The following is a 20,000-nucleotide window of genomic DNA, read 5'->3' as shown; positions in this document are numbered from 1 at the left end:
ATACACAAATACACTCTCACAGACACACTCACACACACACACACACACACACACACACACACACACACACAATCAAAGACACACTCAAACACACACTCTCACACAAACTCTCTCATACACACACACACACTCTCACAGACACACTCGCACATGTACACAAACAGACACTCTCATAGACACCCACACACACTCACACACACACACACAGTGTTTACTCACAGAAAGGCCAGAGACGGGAGCTGCTGGTTCCTGTATTTCTCATCTGAACTAAAGCTCGTTGTCTTTAACCACAGCAGGTTATTAATGCTCTCTCATAAACCAATATACATAATTGAGTCGACAGACACTCAGTGCTGCTGAATACTGTTTTATATCACGCACTGCACACTACACACTGCTGACGCCTACTGAGGGCTTATGCTGGAGTATTGCTGTTTTATAAAATGCCTTTCTAAAATAGGTCACTGTAAAAAAAGAAAGTGTAAAGATTATTGGAGAAAACACTATTTGCTTTCTGCTTCAAAATTCCACATTTAATTCAATGCGTCACTTGCCGTTTCTTTGTAATTAGTTGTGAAATTTGCCAGCGATTTTAGAGTAAAATGTACACAGTTTTTTTTTCAGTGTATTAAAGATAAAAACAAGGTAATTTACTTCAAAAGCTTATATTTCTTGAATATAAATCTGTTTTTATCACTATAAGTGGTGTTGCTTTTCAGATCACAATTTTTTTTGAGTATTATTTTTAGGTATTTAATAAAAAATAAATTTAAAAAAAGAATAATTAAAAACTTAACTTATTTTTTTCAGTGCAACTCCTGGCAGTTTGATCACAATTGAATCAATAAGATGATAAAAGCATGCAGAAGATGCACATGCAGGAATAGCATAAGTATTTATTTTTAGTAGAGTATTAGTAGAATGAATGCATGTTGCATCAGTGATGTCTGAGAGCGCCCTCTTCTGGTGGATCAGTGTCACAGTGTGTTTCGGTCTCGTCTCAGAGAGTTCAATACGAGAGAATCAGGAGCGTGCGCTGGTTAATAGTTCAGACAGGAGTTTTGCTGCGCCTTCGCTCGTATCGATGCAGGAATCGATGTTCGTGTTTCCAGAGACGTGCCTGTCGCCTGTCACACACCTTTATATTACACACGTTTCCACACTTGTCACTGCTTTGACAGGAAATTGCATTTTTCACAATTATCAGGGGGACAAAAGGACCGTTTCTATGGAAATGAGGGCAAAGTATTGCTTCTAATGATGGCTTGTCAAAGTTTTCATTCCACACAATCATTGGGACTTTTTTCCCGAGACGTAGAGAGCCGAGGGTGGAGTAGATGTGAGGAGTGACGGCACGAGAGAACAGGGGAAATGTCTGAATTCTAGACGTGATCCATGATGAAGTGAGGAGAAACAGTCAGACCAGATCAATCTGAAGCTTATCCTCATTTTCATCATTCACTTTACACACACACACACCTGTCGCTCTGCTGGATCTGTTCTAATGCTGTTTCTTGTGTCTGTCTCATAACACAACTCATCTTTTTCCCCTTTGCATTCATTGCACTTACAGTAAATTTAACATTATTTCACAAGCATTTGTATATTTATGTGTCTATTAGGTGTGTGACAAACCTTGCATTACGATACGATTTTACATCATGGTTACAGCTTTATTAACCAATCAGATTCAAGAACTGTCTAGTCAATGTGTGTGTATATGTATGTGTATACAGTGTGTGTATATATATATATATATATATATATATATATATACACACACACTGTTGTTCTTATTATTATGATTACTACTTTTATTTTTATTGTCTTTCCAGCAAAAATCAAATGTGATTTTTTTCCCCCCAGCTATAATTCAGTGAATAAAATAATTTTCTAGGTCAAAATCGTCTGCAAAAATGCATTATCTGGATCTTGATTGACACAATGCTGCAGATCAGATGATTCATACATGATCAGTTCAAACCTAAAGACTCAAAACAATCAACCTAATATAATGAAACCGATTGTGATTTTAAGATGCACTCAAAGCTGATCACATGACCCAGTCCTAGTGTCCATTATAGCGTGATGTGAGATCTAAAAATTCTTGTTAAATTTTATTTTGCTGTTTCCCATCAGCACATGTGTGTACAGACATTATCAATACATCACCGGTTCCTCTTGCTCACTGGACACTAATGAAGTCTTGAGTTATTAATATCTGAGCGATCAGTGAGGATATTAGACTCTAGATAGAATCTCCCTCCTAATTTAACACAGCTTTAATAAAGGCGTGAGAGACTGATCTTCTGTGTGTGTGTGTGTGTGTGTGTGTGTGTCTCCAGCGGCCCCCAGCACAGATGACGTGGCTCTTTACGTGGGAATCGTCATCGCAGTCATCATGTGTTTGGTGATTTCCGTCATCGTGGCGCTGTTCGTGTACCGGAAGAACCACCGGGACTTCGACTCGGACATCATGGATTCATCGGCACTCAACGGAGGATTCCAGCCGGTCAACATCAAGACGGCTCGCACAGGTACGGGACGCCTTCCCATGCTTTACTATCAGATTTCCCCAGGAAAGACATAAAAAATAGACATTTCAAGCCCTTAAACAATCATAGTGAATATATTTTTCATTTCATTGGCTAGAAATTACTCTTTATGAGTGTAAAAGAAGAGTTTAAATGAGTCATGAACCAGTCAATTTATTATTATTGGTTAAATTAATTTTTATTTCTACCATTCAAGAAAATCCATAGTTTTATTCAACAAGGATCTTAAATTGATCAAAAGTGACAGTAAAGACATTAGAGGTGTGAACCTACACTGGTCTCACGGTTCGATTACGATTATCAAGTCATCGATTCGGTTCGATTCGATTATCTCGATGCATCACGATGCACTGCATCCTTATTTTTCAATTTTTCTTCACATATATACAATTTTGTCAATAAATACAAGCAGTCAGATATATGAACTGAACCTTTAATTTTACCTAAAAAAACACGCTTCTTGAATGCATCAAACATCAAATAAAACTCAAGTCTGGGCACAGAAGACAACAGCAGCATTAGATTAGAACACACAAAAGTAAGTACTAAAAGTGCATAATGCAGGGAGTGTACTTAAATACTTAGTGCAGTGTACTTTCTTGTAAAACATTTAAATATTGACAAATGTATAAACATGAAATTAAATTACAAACCAAAATAAACAAGAGGCCAAACCTACTTGAATATAGTAGTTCACACCGCCGCCGACTTGAGCTCCCAAAGCTACCGGAAGTCATTAATTCTCAATGGAAGCGGACTTCTCTCCGCTGCAAGGAGCGCCAAATCCACCGGCGTCTCGTTTTGGGCGTTTTGAGCGTCTTGAGCGTCAATCAGAAAGTTGAAAGTAGCTCCACTTTATGGTAATGAGCTATGACGCAGTTCAGCGGCAAGCAGCGGCAAAAGCCAGCAACCAATCGGAATACAGACGTCCTCCACGCTGGCTGATTCCAGAGAAGCACACGATGTGAACTTTCGTTTCTACCAAAACATTAGTTCCGAGCAAATGGAGGAGAAGCTAATCATCGCCGTTGCTGGGTTTCCTATCATTTATGATATGACGTTGTTTGCTTATAGGGACCAGTTACAAAAGAACGAGGCATGGGATAAAAGAGCTGGGATAGTTTACATTTTTGTTCTTAAAGTTGAACTTATTTTAACTTGAATGACGTGTTTTTTAAAACGCTGTGACATGCGTGAGACACGGCAAAAGACACGTAGCTCGAGCACACAGTCTAGCGCGTGTTTACATTGTTAAATAGAAAAGCAGTGGAGTGGAATGCAAAAACACCAATCTCATGTGACATTTCATGTTGTGACACTTCTCTTCTCCCTGCTACGTCAGAGCGGCCAGCGTCAACAAGCTTCCCCGTACTTTTTGACAAGCGTCCTTGACAGGGTGTCCAGAGCTTCTTTCCCGCTCAAGTCGGCGGCGGTGTGAACGTACGGTAAGCACGCGGTGCTGACGTCAGAAATGCGTCAGTACATTATAACCGGTTATGGGCTATTTCTGAACCGATACCGAATCGTCCTCGTCTGCATCGCGGTGCACCGCCAAAACGATTCATTTTGACACCCCTAAAAGACTAATGTATAATGTTACAAAAGATTCAATTTCAAATAAATGCTGTTCTTTTAAACTTTATATTCATCAAAGAATCCTGAAAATAAAGTGTTCAGTTTCAACACAAATATGAACTGTTTTTAACACTGATAATAATCATAAATGTTTCTTGAGCATCAAATCATCATATTATAGTGATTTCTGAAGGATCATGTGACACTGAAGACTGGAGTAATGATGCTGAAAATTCAGCTTTGATCACAGGAATTACTATATATACACATAGAAAACAGCTGTTATAATATTTCACTGTATTTTTGATCACATTAGTGAGCAGAAAAGAGTTTTGAATGGTAGTCTAAATACCAGTAAAAATTATCAGTCACTTTATCATTGCAGTGACATTGATGCATAAAAAATGTCATAAGTGACACAACTAGATAGTGGATATGTGGTTTTTGAACTACTAGTCTTCCCAACATGTGCACACCGATTATATCAGTATTTTATTGGTGTTTTATTGGGTCTATATATTTCTGATATGTGTGAGATGAACTGAAGCTACTCATTTGACTACTTTCATATTTGCTGAAAATATCATTTGTCGCAGTCCATCCTCTTTCGTCACTGAACTTATGACATATTTCTCTTTATGTGTCAATGTCACTGTAATGATAAAGGAAGTGACGGATGATATTGCCGGTGATGAATGTGACCGCAGATGGAGAATTGATGTGTGTCAACTTCTCGCTGACGTGAAAAGAACGAAGGAGATGCTCATAACTCACAGACGTTTGAGTTTCCTGCTATTAGGATGCATGCAGATTGCCTTCACATCAAGCTGACAAGTTATCATGACGGTGTAATTAGTTTCGTCTGTCTGGCACATCGAGTGTTAATTACCCATCAGCCTGAGTCACGTGAGCGGAAGGTGTTGTGGTAAACACAGAGGAAAGAGCTGGAATCGGGACACACTCTCGAAACACATCAGCGTTTGCACTTTACACGTCAGGAGACCAAGAGCACAGCAATCATCAATTATGAAAACACAATAATTACTGATTTTTGCCCCTCGCTGAGATTTGTATATTTCAATCATTTAATGACATTTTCACATGTTCATGTTTTTTATTTTGATTAATGGTCACATGACATGCAGGTAAACAAAATAAAATAATTCATATTTTTAAGTGTTTTATTTGGATATTTTATTTATTTATATTTTAAAATCATTTATTTAATTTTTAAATTTAGTCATATTTTATATATAAAAATGGGAAACTTGAATTTAAAAGTTAAAAAAAGTTCCAAAGCTGTATGACTTTTTATCTTCCAGGTTTCATATAGTTCACGTAAACTAAAACCATAAAACAAAAAATAAAATAAAATAAACATTAACTGAAAAAGGGTTTAGGGTTAGAAAAAAAATATATATAGTACAAAATATTTAAATTTTTTATATAAATAATATATATACAGTATATATATATAATATATATAAATATTTTTTTCATCTAGTTGCCAAGGCAACATTTCTCATTTTCATTTACTTGATGTACTGAAATACTAAAACTAAATAAAAAATGTATAAACTATAGAGACCTATTTATTTAAAAATATCACAATAAAGTATAATAAATACAATAATAAAAACACAAGTACATTACTGAAACTTTAACTAAGATTAAAATGAAAACAGAAAATATAAAAATAAAAACATTCGAAATATTAATAAAAAAAATGGATTACAAAAGCTTGTGCATCTAATGAAAGTCAGTGGGGATCAATGTTGTCTACAACCCAAATGCTCATCTCTTCTTTTGTACGACATGACTGAGTAAATGATGACAGAATTGTCATGTTTAGAGTTAATCTGGTGTTTTAATTGGCTAGAACTGAATGTGAAACCCCAGACTCACCCTTAAGTGAACTTGATTTGTGTGGATCTGCTCTTGTGAAGCGTGTGTTTGGTGACCTCTCCTCGAACTTCAGGTCTCAGCGGTAGACAGTCACGGATGCAGAGAAGCGTTAGCGGTGTCGGTTTACGAGTCGTGCTGTGTGTTCGGGCCCGATCTCATGAATATTCATGTGTGTACCTGTGAAGGATCGGTGTCGATCCCGATGCCCTCTGAGTCTGGGTAAAGATGAAGACCGTAACGAGGAAAAGACTAATGATGACTCTGAATATACGCCGCTCTTCAGGGAGAAGCTCTTCATCATAACGCAAATAATACAGACTCCATTCTCCTCACATGCATTAATAATGCTTTACCAGCATGTGCTAAACAGGTTTGCACTAAGCGTTTTAGGCCTGTGTGTGTGTGTGTGTGTGTGCGTGTGTGCGCGTTTGCGTGTGCGTGTGCGTGTGCGTGAGCGAACACGAAAACCCAACTAAAAAAAGTCCCAACACACCAGTGTTATTGTAGTATAATTTATATACTACTATAGTTTTTATAAATATGTTGAAGTACCTTTTATTCGTTTTTATATTTATACACTTTAGTTCACAAGTTTGGTTTCAGTAAGATTAGTTTTGAAAAAAAAAAATTCCTTTATTCAGCAAATAAGGACAGATTAAATTCATCAAAAGCGATGAAAAATACAAGGTGTCATTGATTCCACAAAAATATGAAACGTTCACGTTTTCAACCGATAATAATCAGAAATGTTTCTTGAGCATCAAATCAGCAATATTTTCAGTTTTCTTTTTAATTATACTAGTGTAATGTGCTTTTGTCGTTATAATTTTTTTACATATATATTTATTTATTCTTCTTTTCAGTTTTTGTTTTATTTCCAGTCAGTAATTTTACTGCTATTTTACTACATAACTTCAACTGATTTCATATTGTTTTTAATTTCAGCTTTATTCTGATTAACAAACATGTTTTTATATATTTATATATAATATTAAAACTAGTGCTGTATTTGATCTGTGTGTGTAGCTGATCTGCTAGCGGCTCCTCCTGACCTGACGTCAGCGGCGGCCCTGTACCGAGGACCGGTTTACGCGCTCCACGACGTGGCCGACAAAATCCCCATGACCAACTCTCCTCTCCTGGACCCGCTGCCCAACCTGAAGATCAAGGTGTACAACTCGTCCGGTCTGGTGACGCCGCAGGAGGACCTGTCCGACATCTCGTCCCTCTCGCCCAAGCTCCCGCACGCCCTGATGGAGGCCGACACCATGAGCCGGCGCACACACACACTCGTGCGCTCCTGGGACCCGTCCTGCACCGCGTTCGGCTCCTTCAACGCTCTCGGAGGGCATCTGATCGTGCCCAACTCAGGTCAGTGCAGATGTGTGTTCGGCACCAGACACTAGCGCTTTGCTGGTTAACTTGACAACCGCATCGAGCATCACCGGCGGTTAGAGATGCACCGAATCTGATTTTTCATTGAGTTTGAGCTGCCGATACCGATTTTAGCCGATTCCGATTTCATTTTTTCTAACCACTTTACAGCACACACAAATATTTATTTTCTCTCTTTTCTTTAGTAGAATATTTTACATTTTGCATAGAACATTTTTTGAACAGTAATCGCTATAAAACAGAACTATATTATTACTCCTGGTGTGGGACATTCACACACATCTAAAGTGCAGTGTTATGGAAGAACCATTTCCTTCTTTTCACATCCAATATCCAACACAAAAAATCTGTTCATTTAATAATAAAAAATTCATTTTCTTTTCTGACATAGCCTACTCCCGTTATTGTTAAAACACCCCAGACATGCAAATTCTGTGCATTTTGGGCACTTTTGTGCGAAATCATATTTATTTTGTCCATCAAAAGTGTGCTTTCACTTAAACTGAGCAGCGCAGCAAAAATAGACTGACCAGCATAAAACCGGAATATGTCAGACTGACTGCCAGTCGCCAATCACGTGAAAATCAGCCGATTCCAGTCACCAGCCGATCAATCGGTGCATCTCTACCGGCGGTGGTCCGTCAAAACATATTGTTTCGTACGTGAATGCCGTTTTACTTTATATTATTATGACACGAGTGAAGCACAAAGCTTTGTTTACAAAAGAAATAATAAGTTAGAAATGAAATGTTACATTGAAGCCATGGAAACATTTGGATTCGTGTGCCGAATGAGACGTACGTCACGCAAGCCCATACATTTAAGCTTTGTCGGCTTTGTATTATGTTTTGCATTGATAATCTGGTCACCCGATTATCAGTGAATTTAACAATATTCCATTGAACATGGAATATCTGGTTTCTTTTCCCAAATCTTCACACACGTCTCGCCCAGTTTTGCATGAGATTATAAGCGTTTCTTCCTTTGGTTCGCTTTTAATTTGTCCTACAGCATTTTTTTTTACTTCACCACAGTAAAAATGCAAATATAATAGACCTGATACCTTTTTGCTCGCACGTCAAATTCTATGTAACACAGTTTGTGCTTGTTATTATGGTACGGCGCGTCACGTTTATTTTGTACAGCGCATTTCACACATTTTAGTTTAGCTTTTTCTGGCAGCACAAAATCAAACATGGCCTAAATGTCTCGACACTGCGGAAGATAAAATTCGCTCTTCAGACCTTTTACGACCAGTGTCAGATGCTTTGAACATCAGGAGAAAACATGAAGATATTAGAAAAGAGAATGACTGTCTCTGTCCTGCTCGTGTCACACATGCTATATGACGCATCTTTGTCGGGAAATATAAAAGGAATATTTGTTAAATATGTAACTTTCTTATATTATTTATGTTACCAATATTCACTGATATTTATTTCAATGTTTTACAGGCTGTAGTGTAGTGTTTCACTGACGGAAGTGCTAAAATAAACACTCGTGTCTGTTACAAAATGGAGGTTTAAGCCTTGTTTATTATTATTTTTATTTATCCCACCTCGTCACCGCCGGTAGTTGATGCACATCTTGAAGCCATCGTGCGCTCGGCACATGTGTTTCAGCGTTAATCGTGTTTTCTCATGCCAGCCTCTGATTGAAGCTTCTGGGTTTTATAAGAAACAGGCCAGTGTGTTTGTTGGAGAGAAAATCACAGCCTGACCCATAAACACACATTACAGGACGCTCGAGTAGAGAAACCAAACCACAGCAGAGTCAACATTCCTGATCTTACTCTGATCGATTTATCAGACAACATATTTCACTGAGAAAAGGAAATGTTTGTCTTCAGTCTTTCATCAAAATATAATAAGTCTGAAACGATCATCAATCTCGTCGTCCTGCAACCGTTTGTCAGCGAATCTCACAAACCTGTCAAGAACGAGTCCGGCTCATATTTAACTCCACTGTCGAAAGAAAGAAAGTATATTTTGAATCTTGTTTTTAGATTTTTCATGACAATTAAGCATTGTTTCTACTGTAATATATGATACATTATATTTATATGTTTAATTCAATTTCTAGAGACAACAATACGATTCCATTTGTTAACATTAGTTATTTAACTACAATGAATAATATTTCTAAAACATTTCTTAATCTTAGTTATGTTAACTCAGCATATACTGATGCATTATTAAAAACCAAAAGTTGCATCTGTTCATTTTTATTATTTTATCTTTTTACAATGTACCTTTGTATATTAACTAACTTTTACAAAGATTAATAAATACTGTAATATATGTACTGTGCATTAATTAATGTATTAACTAAAGTTAACTATTGAAACCTTATTGTTCTAAATATACTTAACTTTTAATATGCAATATTATAAAAAATATTAAATGTAAATGTGGTGATGGTCATATGTTAATGAGCTCATGTTTGTGATTTTACAATCATGTTCATTTCTAGGTTTTTCAGTGTTCTGATGAACAGGAGAGGATAAACATCAACCTCTCGTTGCAAAACACCGTAGGAGCCTTTTAGGAAAAATGACATTCACATTGTCACAATACTCTGATATTGAGCTGTTAAATTATTTTATGATCACACATATTCCCCAGAGTCACAGTGATGGCTCCTGATGTCAGTGAGGTGTGTGTGAATGATGTCAACATCCACTCAGTAGATGTGGCTGTGTCTGAACGCTCCTCATGGGCGCCGTGAGTTTTACAGCTCCCGTGAGAACAGCACTGGGTCATAAATTACTGTTCAAAGTGCCTTTCCAGGTCCGGTGAGATATAAAGGGATTAGGACACTGAGAGGGTGATCATTCTCACGCCTGACACCCATCCACGACTCACTCAGTCATTCATTTTTTTTTTTTTTTTTTTTTAAGCAAACAGTGCAATACAGAAGTACATTTAAGAAAACAACAGCAAAAAACAAATACAGACAAATATAGTTGTTGATGAAAAAAAAGCATAATACGAGAGGAAATTAATGAGCAAACCAATGAACAAACATACAAACAACATAAAACAGAAAGAAATATGGATGAACATACCACACACACACACACACACACATACATACATATAGACACATTGCATATCTCCCCATCCAGAATGTGAAGTATTGTAAAATAGTGAATGTATGATGTTATTGCTATCATTTATTATCTACTGTAAAAAAAAAAAGTCATTCATAACAGAGCCAGCGTTACAGTAGCGCATGAACACGGTTCCCTGAGGAAAGACAGTGTTGTGTTAACATGCACAACTTCGGTTTCAATCAGACTGAATTGATCCGATTGATGAATCCGGACGCAGTGTTTACATGAACACTAAACATGTGAGTTGAATGAGTACCAGTACAGCTAGTACAAATACATAGGAATCTTTGTAGCAAAGCTCTTAGTCAACATTAAAAAGACAACGTAAAAGAAGAACTTACAAAACTACACACAATAGATAGACTTTGAGAAGGTACAGTAAACGAAAACAGTATAATCCTACAACAAACACACACAATAAAGATGATTACCTACATATTAGTCCAGTCATTTTAAGCCACAATGGGGTTCAACCTTGAACAAATTGCAACAGAAGCAAGCTCAACTGATTTTGTATCCTCAACATGTCCTGAGTAAGGAAAAAAAAAGCCCCGAAGAATCCCATTAGGGGAAAGTTTCGAAAAAGACCAAAATAAATCCCATTCATTCGCCTATTCATTCTCTTTCTCACGTGAAAAGGGTTAAAATTATAACCTTTAGATATCATCATGAAAATCACTGAGTTGATTACTTACATCAAGACAAACAAAAAATGTATAACAAGTTTTTTGCAATTGTTTGTTAACATGGACAAATGGTGCATAATCTAATTACATATGTGCTCATTTGCATAATTACCCAAACAGATCTAAACATTGGGTATAGCAGTGAACATGTCTGGTAGAATTTTGTTGACATATAACAGTAAACTATTTAGCTACCCATGAACATTAATGCAGGAAGAAGTACTTTAGAAACCAGCCTTTATTAATTATTATGGCAGAGATGGGGTTTGGGGCTGGGTCAATGGGACTGTTTCTGGGGGGTGAGTCTGAGGGAAGAACAGGAGACACGGGTGAGGAGAATGCAGAAGACAAAAGGTAGGTGAAATAAAAAGTGTCTGGATCAAAAAATCTAGTTACGTACACAATGCACTCAATGCCCAAACCCCATCTCTGCAATAATAATTAATAAAGGCTGGTTTCTAAAGTACTTCTTCCTGTATTAATGTTCATGGGTAGCATAAATGTGTTCCATTCAGACCTTAACATTAAGTCTTTTACTGTTATATGTCAACAAGATTAAAAAAAAAACATTTTCACCTGCTATACCCAATGTTTAGATCTGTTTGGGTAATTATGCAAATTAGCTAATACGTAATTATATTATGCACCGTTTGTCCATGTTAACAAACAATTTGTAATACATAAAAAACGTGTAATACATTTTTGTTTGTCTTGATGTAAGTAATCAACTCAGTGATTTTCATGATGATATCTAAAGGTTATAATTTTAACCCTTTTCACGTGAGAAAGAGAATGAATAGGCGAATGAATGGGATTTATTTTGGCCTTTTTCGAAACTTTCCCCTAATGGGATTCTTCGGGGCTTTTTTTTCCTTACTCAGGACATATTGAGGATACAAAATCAGTTGAGTTTGCTTCTGTTGCAATTTGTTCAACCTTTTTTCATAAAATGACTGCACTATATAGGAGTATTGCACTGTCCTGAGATAATACATAATATAAATATTTAAAATAAATACTGTAATAAAACATTCTCTGTTAAATAGAGACAGACACAGGTCGATGTGCGCGTTTATATATGCCACAATCTTCAAATCGGAATATATTTTTTTATTAACATTATTTATTTGTTTTTAACAGCAGACTTAATTTCTGGTCCATTTCTGGTCATGATTTGGATTAAATGAGCACTGTGGTGTCTGTGGATGAGAGTCTGAAACGAGGTCTGGTGGGCTGTTGTCCTGCTCCACTTCACAGACTCAGAGAAAGGAGGATTATAGAATGACGGGAAACTCATTTATAAGGAAGGGATAATGTACATCCAGCCGGTGGTTCTCTCAAAATAACCCCCGACAGGGTGATGGACCCCGACGCACATTATCCCGCTTATTACACGGATACTTGCCACATAAGTAAATAATTAGACACAAAATATTGATCTGAGTTAAAATATTTGATTAGGTCTTTAAACAAAGTTTAAAGTTTCAGCGGCGAGATCAAACTAGACGGACATAGAGATACTGTATACAGTCATAACACTTATTACACAGCATTTCAACACATAAATGGAGATAAGAGATGTGGATTTCAGATTTTAAAATCGTACCTGTTTGTATCATAATCCAACAGTGTACAAAACAATAGTCAAAAAATTGCAGCCGCTGCGTTTGTATGAAACGAGAGAGCAAGTCCACGATACTGGATGACATAATTAAATAACTGTATACAAAATATGGATTCGACTGAGTTTTAATATTTTATTAGCTCACTAAACGCAAAACTTCCACGAAGAAAAAACGTTCCTAGCGAGTGTATAGCGCTGCTGACTTCAGTGACCCGGTTGAGCCTGTGTTTCTGTTCTCAGCGGCTGTTATCTGGGAATAACTCACCGTTGGACGCGCTATTGACCAATCAGAATCAAGTGTTCCACAGAGCCGAGTAATACGACACTTTATTCACCAGCTCGTTCAGCGCATAACACGTCATTACGCTATTTCTACATCATTGCACATGCGCAGTCCTTTCAGTTTCAGTTTTCAATCCGATCAAGTGTTTGCATGTTCTCTCGATCGGATTAGAGAAGGAATAAACCGCCCCTTTCAATCCGATCGAGATGTTATTCTGTTCGAGCTCAATCGGGTCTGTGATATGTGCTCAATACGTGTTTATGTGAAGTCTTTACAGTCCGATTGAGCCTAGGGATGCTAACCGATGACTGTTTGACCGATTGTTGACCGTATCAACGTTAACCGATCAAAGTTGTCGGTAGTCGGTTAAAAAAAAACTGTTCTCCAAATTAGGCTATTATAGACAGTGGACTAAACGCTACTACAGTTAGCCATCTCATGCCAAGATATTTTTGTGTGAAGTGAACAAATCCCTCACACTCAATTTTTCATAACTCGCCTGTTTGTACTTAATAAACCAATAAAAACATTTGGCGCGAGGTCACAGCGTTTGGGTTCGCGCGCTCACAAGGTTTGCGAAAAGTAAAGGCTACAGGCTAAAACACTGGAGGTTAGAGCCAGGGCAGACGACAGGATGAACCGTGCAAAGAAAAGTAGTGTGTGGGACCATTTCACCAAAAAGAATGACACAGATGTAAATTGCAACTTGTGTGATACAGTGCTTAAATACAGTAGTAGCACCTCATCTATGATGTATCACCTTAAAACGCAACAAGCCTCTTCGGGTGAGAAAGGTAGCCAAAGCCAACCTACCGTGTCATCTATGCTAGCTGGTAGGAAATGTGACAAACAGCGCTCAGAGACTATTACCCAAAAGATATGCGGAATGATTGAAAAAGAAATGCTGCCCTCTTGACTTTGTAAGCGGTGAGGGCTTTCTAGTTCGGAGCTGTCATTTTCTTAAATGAGCCACGGCAATGTTTCAAATGAGCTTCTAACGCTAGACTAAAGGCCTCATTATGCTTCTGCGTCAACTCCACGGTGTAGCTACGCCGTCACTCCTACGACGTCGTGGCCGTTTTATGGTTCTGCGTCAGGTTGAGTTGCATCGCGGTGCATCTGACCAATCACAGCCCTTGTGGTCTGCGTCGCCTCGACGCGGTTACAATTTTTTTAAAGGTGCACGTCGAGCTACGGCAGAGGGGTCTGCGGGTGTACGCCGTCGATTTGGCGTAGAAGCATAAAACGGGCGTAACGCCTTTATTTTCAAGCAATCACCTTGTACCCAAACCATTTCGAAACTAAGGAGCCATTTGTCCTCCGATTACATACAAGCTCCTCGGCGCCGCGTTTGCGGGACTCATGTTTTGCGCTGTAGGGGATTTTAAAAAAGTGACGTGATTGGAAGGGCGGCGCCGGGGCAGTGTGTGTGTGAGCGGGAGGCAGAGTGTGTGTGAGCGGGAGGCAGAGTGTGTGTGAGCGGGAGGCAGAGTGTGTGTGAGCGGGAGGCAGAGTGTGTGTGAGCGGGAGGCAGAGTGTGTGTGAGCGGGAGGCAGAGTGTGTGTGAGCGGGAGGCAGTGTGTGTGTGAGCGGGAGGCAGTGTTTGTGTGAGCGGGAGGCAGTGTGTGTGTGAGCGGGAGGCAGTGTGTGTGTAAGCGGGAGGCAGTGTGTGTGTGTGTGTGTGTGTGTGTGTGTGTGTGTGTGTGTGTGTGTGTGTGTGTGTGTGTGTGTGTGTGAGCGGCAGAGAGATGCGACAGAGTTGCGAAATTGCAGGCGCGGCTCGAAATGGCTGTTATTTCAAATAGCGTAGCATATTTTAAACTAATCGGTTAACCGGTTTCAACCGGCTAATGAGGCTCGGTGGTCGGTCAAGAACATTAAGTTTTCGCCATCCCTAATTGAGCCGTCAATCCCGTCACTAACGGATGATTTGGTTGCATGTAAACATTGCCAGAGTGAGTCTTAAGTGTGCAAGAGTTTATTGCTTTTCTGAAAATTGAGACACTGTTCTTTTTCCCTGCAATTCCTCAGATAATGCACACAGCAGATCCCTGGATTACAATAGCACTGCAGTAACATTTAAAAGTTCTAAACTTTCAGATGTGGTGAAAATATACTGTTAAATAAGATCATTTCCATTCACTCTTTTGCCCAGCAAATACATTTACGGACCATTTTAAAAACATGAAATGTCATTCACAGCATGTTTTATGTCCATAATGTGACAGTTCTGAGTGAAAGTGACAATCAGCAGCAGAAAAGAGTGTCGGACTTGATTTTACCTGTCAGGTGTTGTTTGGATCAACCAGGTGTGTGTGTGTGTGTGTGTGTGTGTGTGTGTGTGTGTGTGTGTGTGTGTGTGTGTGTGTGTGTGTGTGTGTGTGTGTGTGTGTGTGTGTGTGTGTGTGTGTGTGTGTGTGTGTGTGTGTGTGTGTGTCTTTGTCTGTCTCTGTGTGTGTTTGTGAGAGAGAGTGTGTGTTTGTTGTTTCAACAAATATTATATTTTATATATATATATTTACTACATTTCTTTTGATTATTTTATTAGTTGTATTTGCTGGAATTTATTTTATTATTTTATTTTTCTCTTCCTGGTTTTCTTGGTTTCTGACACGTTGTTATTGCACTGATCACGTATTTTAAAGAAAAAATAATTTTTGAAAACTAATGCGCACTGATTAATTGATCACAATGTGAATTCAGTTCATTAAATAGAGTTGATTTTGATTTCATGTTGACGTGAACAGTCTTCCAGCTCAATCCGGGCTGAAGTCTGTGTCACTTTCCTGAGGTTTGTCCTTCGGCTCTCGAGTGCCGCCCTGGTCTCTGGTGATGCAGTTCTTCTGTGTTGTTGGTGAGTGACAGTCGCTCAAAGGGAAGTTCACATGAAGGACATGAGAAATCAATGAGTCTGTGAGACTGGAGGAATTCATCAGTCGGATATTTCCACTCGATAAGTCCCCCTGCGTTGAAACTCCAGCTTTTAATGTTGTTTATGTGTCTATGTGGTGTTTTTAATATGCTTTAAGTCAAACCATGTGTAAATTCATAAGTCGACAGCATTGCTGAGTATTTTCTCCTTAAAACTGCAGTGAACCAAAGACAGTCTCAAAAACACGCTTTGAAATCGCTGGTGTTTCTGACGTCACAAACTACCTTGTAACCAATCAGATCAACGTGTGATCGTCAACGAGTGGATCTCTGAGTGAGTGAGTGAGTGAGTGGAGGCGGGGCTCATTTGCATATTCATATAACTGTGCATACTAAATGAGGCGAGGGTGTCGAGTTACATTAAAGATATTTTAAGGCATGAAGGATATTTTTCAAGGAAAAAACTTTTTAAATATGTCATTTTGGTGATCAAAGATGAGTTTTAACTTGGGATAAAATTATTGACAACAGGGGGACTTTCAGTTATCAAACGTTCCATTTGATAATTTTTACAATGGAAATGTTACATTTGAATGTTCTCTGAACATTCCAAAACAAGTAGCAACATATAAAATGTTAGACAAACATCCAACTAAAACGTTCCTTTCCATTAATGATGTATAAATAATGTTTTTGTGCTAACGTTAAGAAAATATTATTAAAGACAAGATCCCTATGAACAAATGTTCTATTAACATTACTGGAAGAGCGTTTGTTCATAACCCTGAGAATGTTGCCTGTTGGCTGAGACACTCGTGTGCGCGCGTGTGTGTGTGTGTGAGAGTTTGACACTGACAGGGCGTTTGGCACGGGGTGGCAGAGGTCACAGGCTGGCAGACTGATGGTGTGTGTGTTCGTGTGTGTCTCTCTGCAGGAGTGAGCTTGTTGGTGCCAGCGGGCGCCATCCCTCAGGGACGAGTCTATGAGATGTACGTGACGGTTCACAGGAAGGAGAGCATGAGGTATTGTGACAAACGCCCTTATTCTGGGGATTATCGCCCATGCAGACACCCATCTGTACTTGACACACAACTACATGTGGCATTCTTAGTTGCTCTTTCATTGCTCACTTATTAATTCTCAGTTATGCGTTATTAAAGTATCAACTTTGTCAATTCAAATCTTATTCTTAAATGACAATTCGTCTCTGTCTGTTAAACCTTTGATAAGTACGATCGCAGCGAACATTCAGAGCTACGTTCTGATCCAGGAGAGCAGTTGTCATGTGTAGATATGACACTTTTCAACTACACAATATCATATGTCTTGCATAATTCAGATTATCACGGAAGTACTGGGATAAAAGTTTATAGTTCGGATATAATCACTGATGTCTGTGGTTCAGTGATTATATCCGTACTATAAACTTTTACCATAGTACTTCTGTATACTTCTCGTAAATCTGAATCAGAGCAAATCACCTTTTGAAAATAACTTGATGCTTCAAAAAACAATTGTCTCAATTACATCGTTACACCAGTAGGTGGAGACAAGTGACTGTTAAAAACATGTATTTGTTATTGAATCAAGAGATTTGTTCAAAAGCACTGATTCATCCAGTAATGAAACAAGTGAAATGAGTCATTGAATCATTCATTCAAGATATTCGTTCAAAAACGCTGATTTATCCAGTGATGAAGCAAGTGAAGTCGTTATGAGTGATTCATTGAATCATTCATTCATAATAAAAGAAAATAAAAATAAAAATTCAAATTAATGAAATATTTTTTAAATACAGTAGCCATTTACATTTTGTCAGAACCTCTAGTAAATTACATGTTATTTTGTTTAGTTGTCATTAATATAGTTGTTAATTATACAATATATTACAGAGATCTCATGTCTAGACAATCCATTTTTTTCTCTATTTCTCTATCTTTCTCCATCTATTTCTATAGCATACAATACAGCAGCTTTATAATTCAGTGTCATTATTCAGCTCAAAAAGTTCAGTTAAATCAATAATATTTCTGAATATGAATCGACTTTTAAAGCCTAACTGAGCGAGCCAAAGGCGACAGTGGCAAGGAACTCAATTCTGTTTGTTTTTGTGTGTTTTTTCTTCAGGCCGCAGGTGGACGACACACAGGAGACGGTTCTGAGTCCCGTGGTGAGCTGTGGTCCTCCTGGAGCCCTTCTGACCCGGCCCGTCATCATCACCATGCACCACTGCGTCGAGGCCGACAGCGAGGATTGGCTCATTCAGCTGAAGAGCCAATCACAGCAGGGCCAGTGGGAGGTGAGTGGGAGGAGCCACGGAAAACATGTCAGTTTAGGTGTTCAGTTTAAGTTCAGATGGTGGCCATCGAGTTTAAAAGAACAGCCTAAAAGTCTAGAAAGACTAAAGGTCCTGGCACACTGAGTCCGAAATTTTCGTGTTTTTTCCGTATTTGTCATTCGGTGGCTCTGAATTTGTCAAAACAACTCTCGAAATGCTTGCTACGGATGCGAAAAACTCAAAAAAAAAATCTAAAAACTTTATGACAGACGAAAGTTTCCTGAGGCAGTGTGCAAACGTGTTTGAAACAAAATCTGACACATGGTATCATAAACTTCTTGAGCTCAAACTCTCAAGTTTTGGTGAAATTCATACTCATAAAGACGAACCAACCTATTTTGTGAATCATAACATTACAAACTCTGATTTGAAGCAAAAAAGTATTGAAAATCGGACAAAAATACAAAGGTACAAGACTATGAACTTAACAGCTTCAGTGAGGGAAAGAACTACAATCCCATGAAGCATTGCGAACAGCATAATTTAATTAAAAACGACGGAGAAAAATAAATCTACTAATTTAAAATGTTGATTATATCTATAGAAACAATATATTTTAAATTTATTGCAAAATATTAATGTATTCAAACAGATCTACTCAATTACGTCATTTGCAGTGCTTCATGGGAGTAGGTGGAGCTAAAGAGCTCTTTTGACATGTTTTGCTCTCTGATTGGTGGAATTTTCTGCACAGCATCATGGGTAATGTAGTTTTTCACCAGGAATTCCTCTGTTAAACGCGATTATTTTAAAACTAAGCTGAAATAATTCAGGCCAACGGCTTCAACAGAAGCAAACACCATCAATTAACAACATCGTAGCTCACAGTAGGACTTTATAGGTTTGTGATTAAATCATAAATATAATTTATTCATTCAAAATCTATTTCCCTGTGAAGACATTTTTTTACTTCTGGGACCTGACTGTTACACTCTTTTATCGTTAATTAAATATAAAACCATAAAAAAAGCATTTTCGTTACTTGAAATAAACGTTGACTTTGACATTGTGGCGTAGCAAACTGCAGTGGTTTGTCTATGAATAACCCTCTTTTTTCACTCGTATCCATGGAATGAAGCAGCCAGAGGTCAAACGTGTTCATCTGAAGCATCTGAGCTGTGTGTGTGTGTGTGTGTGTTTACATGCGCGACCCCCTGCCGGTGTCCCGTTGGATATCAGGCGGGCCGGACACTCGCTGTAGCCAAAAAACGAGACGACTGTCAGCGAATCCTCGCGCGCGGGTTCAGCTCGACACTAACCCAGAGTTAATTAGAAGATGACGATGAAGAACGGCCTGATGTCAGACGAGTTTCCCACCCACTGGCCTCGTCATTAACACGGGCGACGAGGAGAAGTTGTTTATCTGAAGCAGAACTGAACAGAACTCCTCCTCGCGGCCCTTTATTGTTCACACACAAACACAATGGTGGCGAGTTAATTAGCCATGCAGGAGGTGACACAACCCACGCAAGAGCTGCGATACACTCACACCACCCTCAAAACACTCATTCACACCCTCATTACGCTCATTCACCTCACACACTGTAACGGTACACTGCCGTAGTGTCAGAAGATCTGCATTCATCTAGCGTGAAGAATACCATCATGAGACCCTGACGAGAACAGTAACAGACCCAGCACTGAAACGAAATA

General features: G+C 38.4%; 1 protein-coding gene across 3 annotated transcripts in view; it reads left to right on the top strand.

Moving 5' to 3' along the window:
• unc5cb (unc-5 netrin receptor Cb) overlaps window positions 1-20,000 on the top strand; it is a 225,672-nt gene that overhangs the window by 187,894 nt on the left and 17,778 nt on the right. For all 3 annotated transcript variants that reach the window (XM_077243784.1, XM_077243785.1, XM_077243786.1), the window contains 4 exons: window positions 2,346-2,537; window positions 7,062-7,406; window positions 16,944-17,031; window positions 18,137-18,308. In XM_077243784.1, the coding sequence (XP_077099899.1) occupies window positions 2,346-2,537; window positions 7,062-7,406; window positions 16,944-17,031; window positions 18,137-18,308 (797 nt within the window). The remainder of the gene's footprint in view (window positions 1-2,345; window positions 2,538-7,061; window positions 7,407-16,943; window positions 17,032-18,136; window positions 18,309-20,000) is intronic.

This window comes from Siphateles boraxobius, unplaced genomic scaffold (genome assembly GCF_051911475.1).
Source record: "Siphateles boraxobius isolate OS27281-9 unplaced genomic scaffold, OSU_SipBor_1 25, whole genome shotgun sequence".
NCBI classification, from domain to species: Eukaryota; Metazoa; Chordata; class Actinopteri; order Cypriniformes; family Leuciscidae; genus Siphateles; species Siphateles boraxobius.
This window is presented reverse-complemented; position numbering and strand designations above follow the sequence as displayed.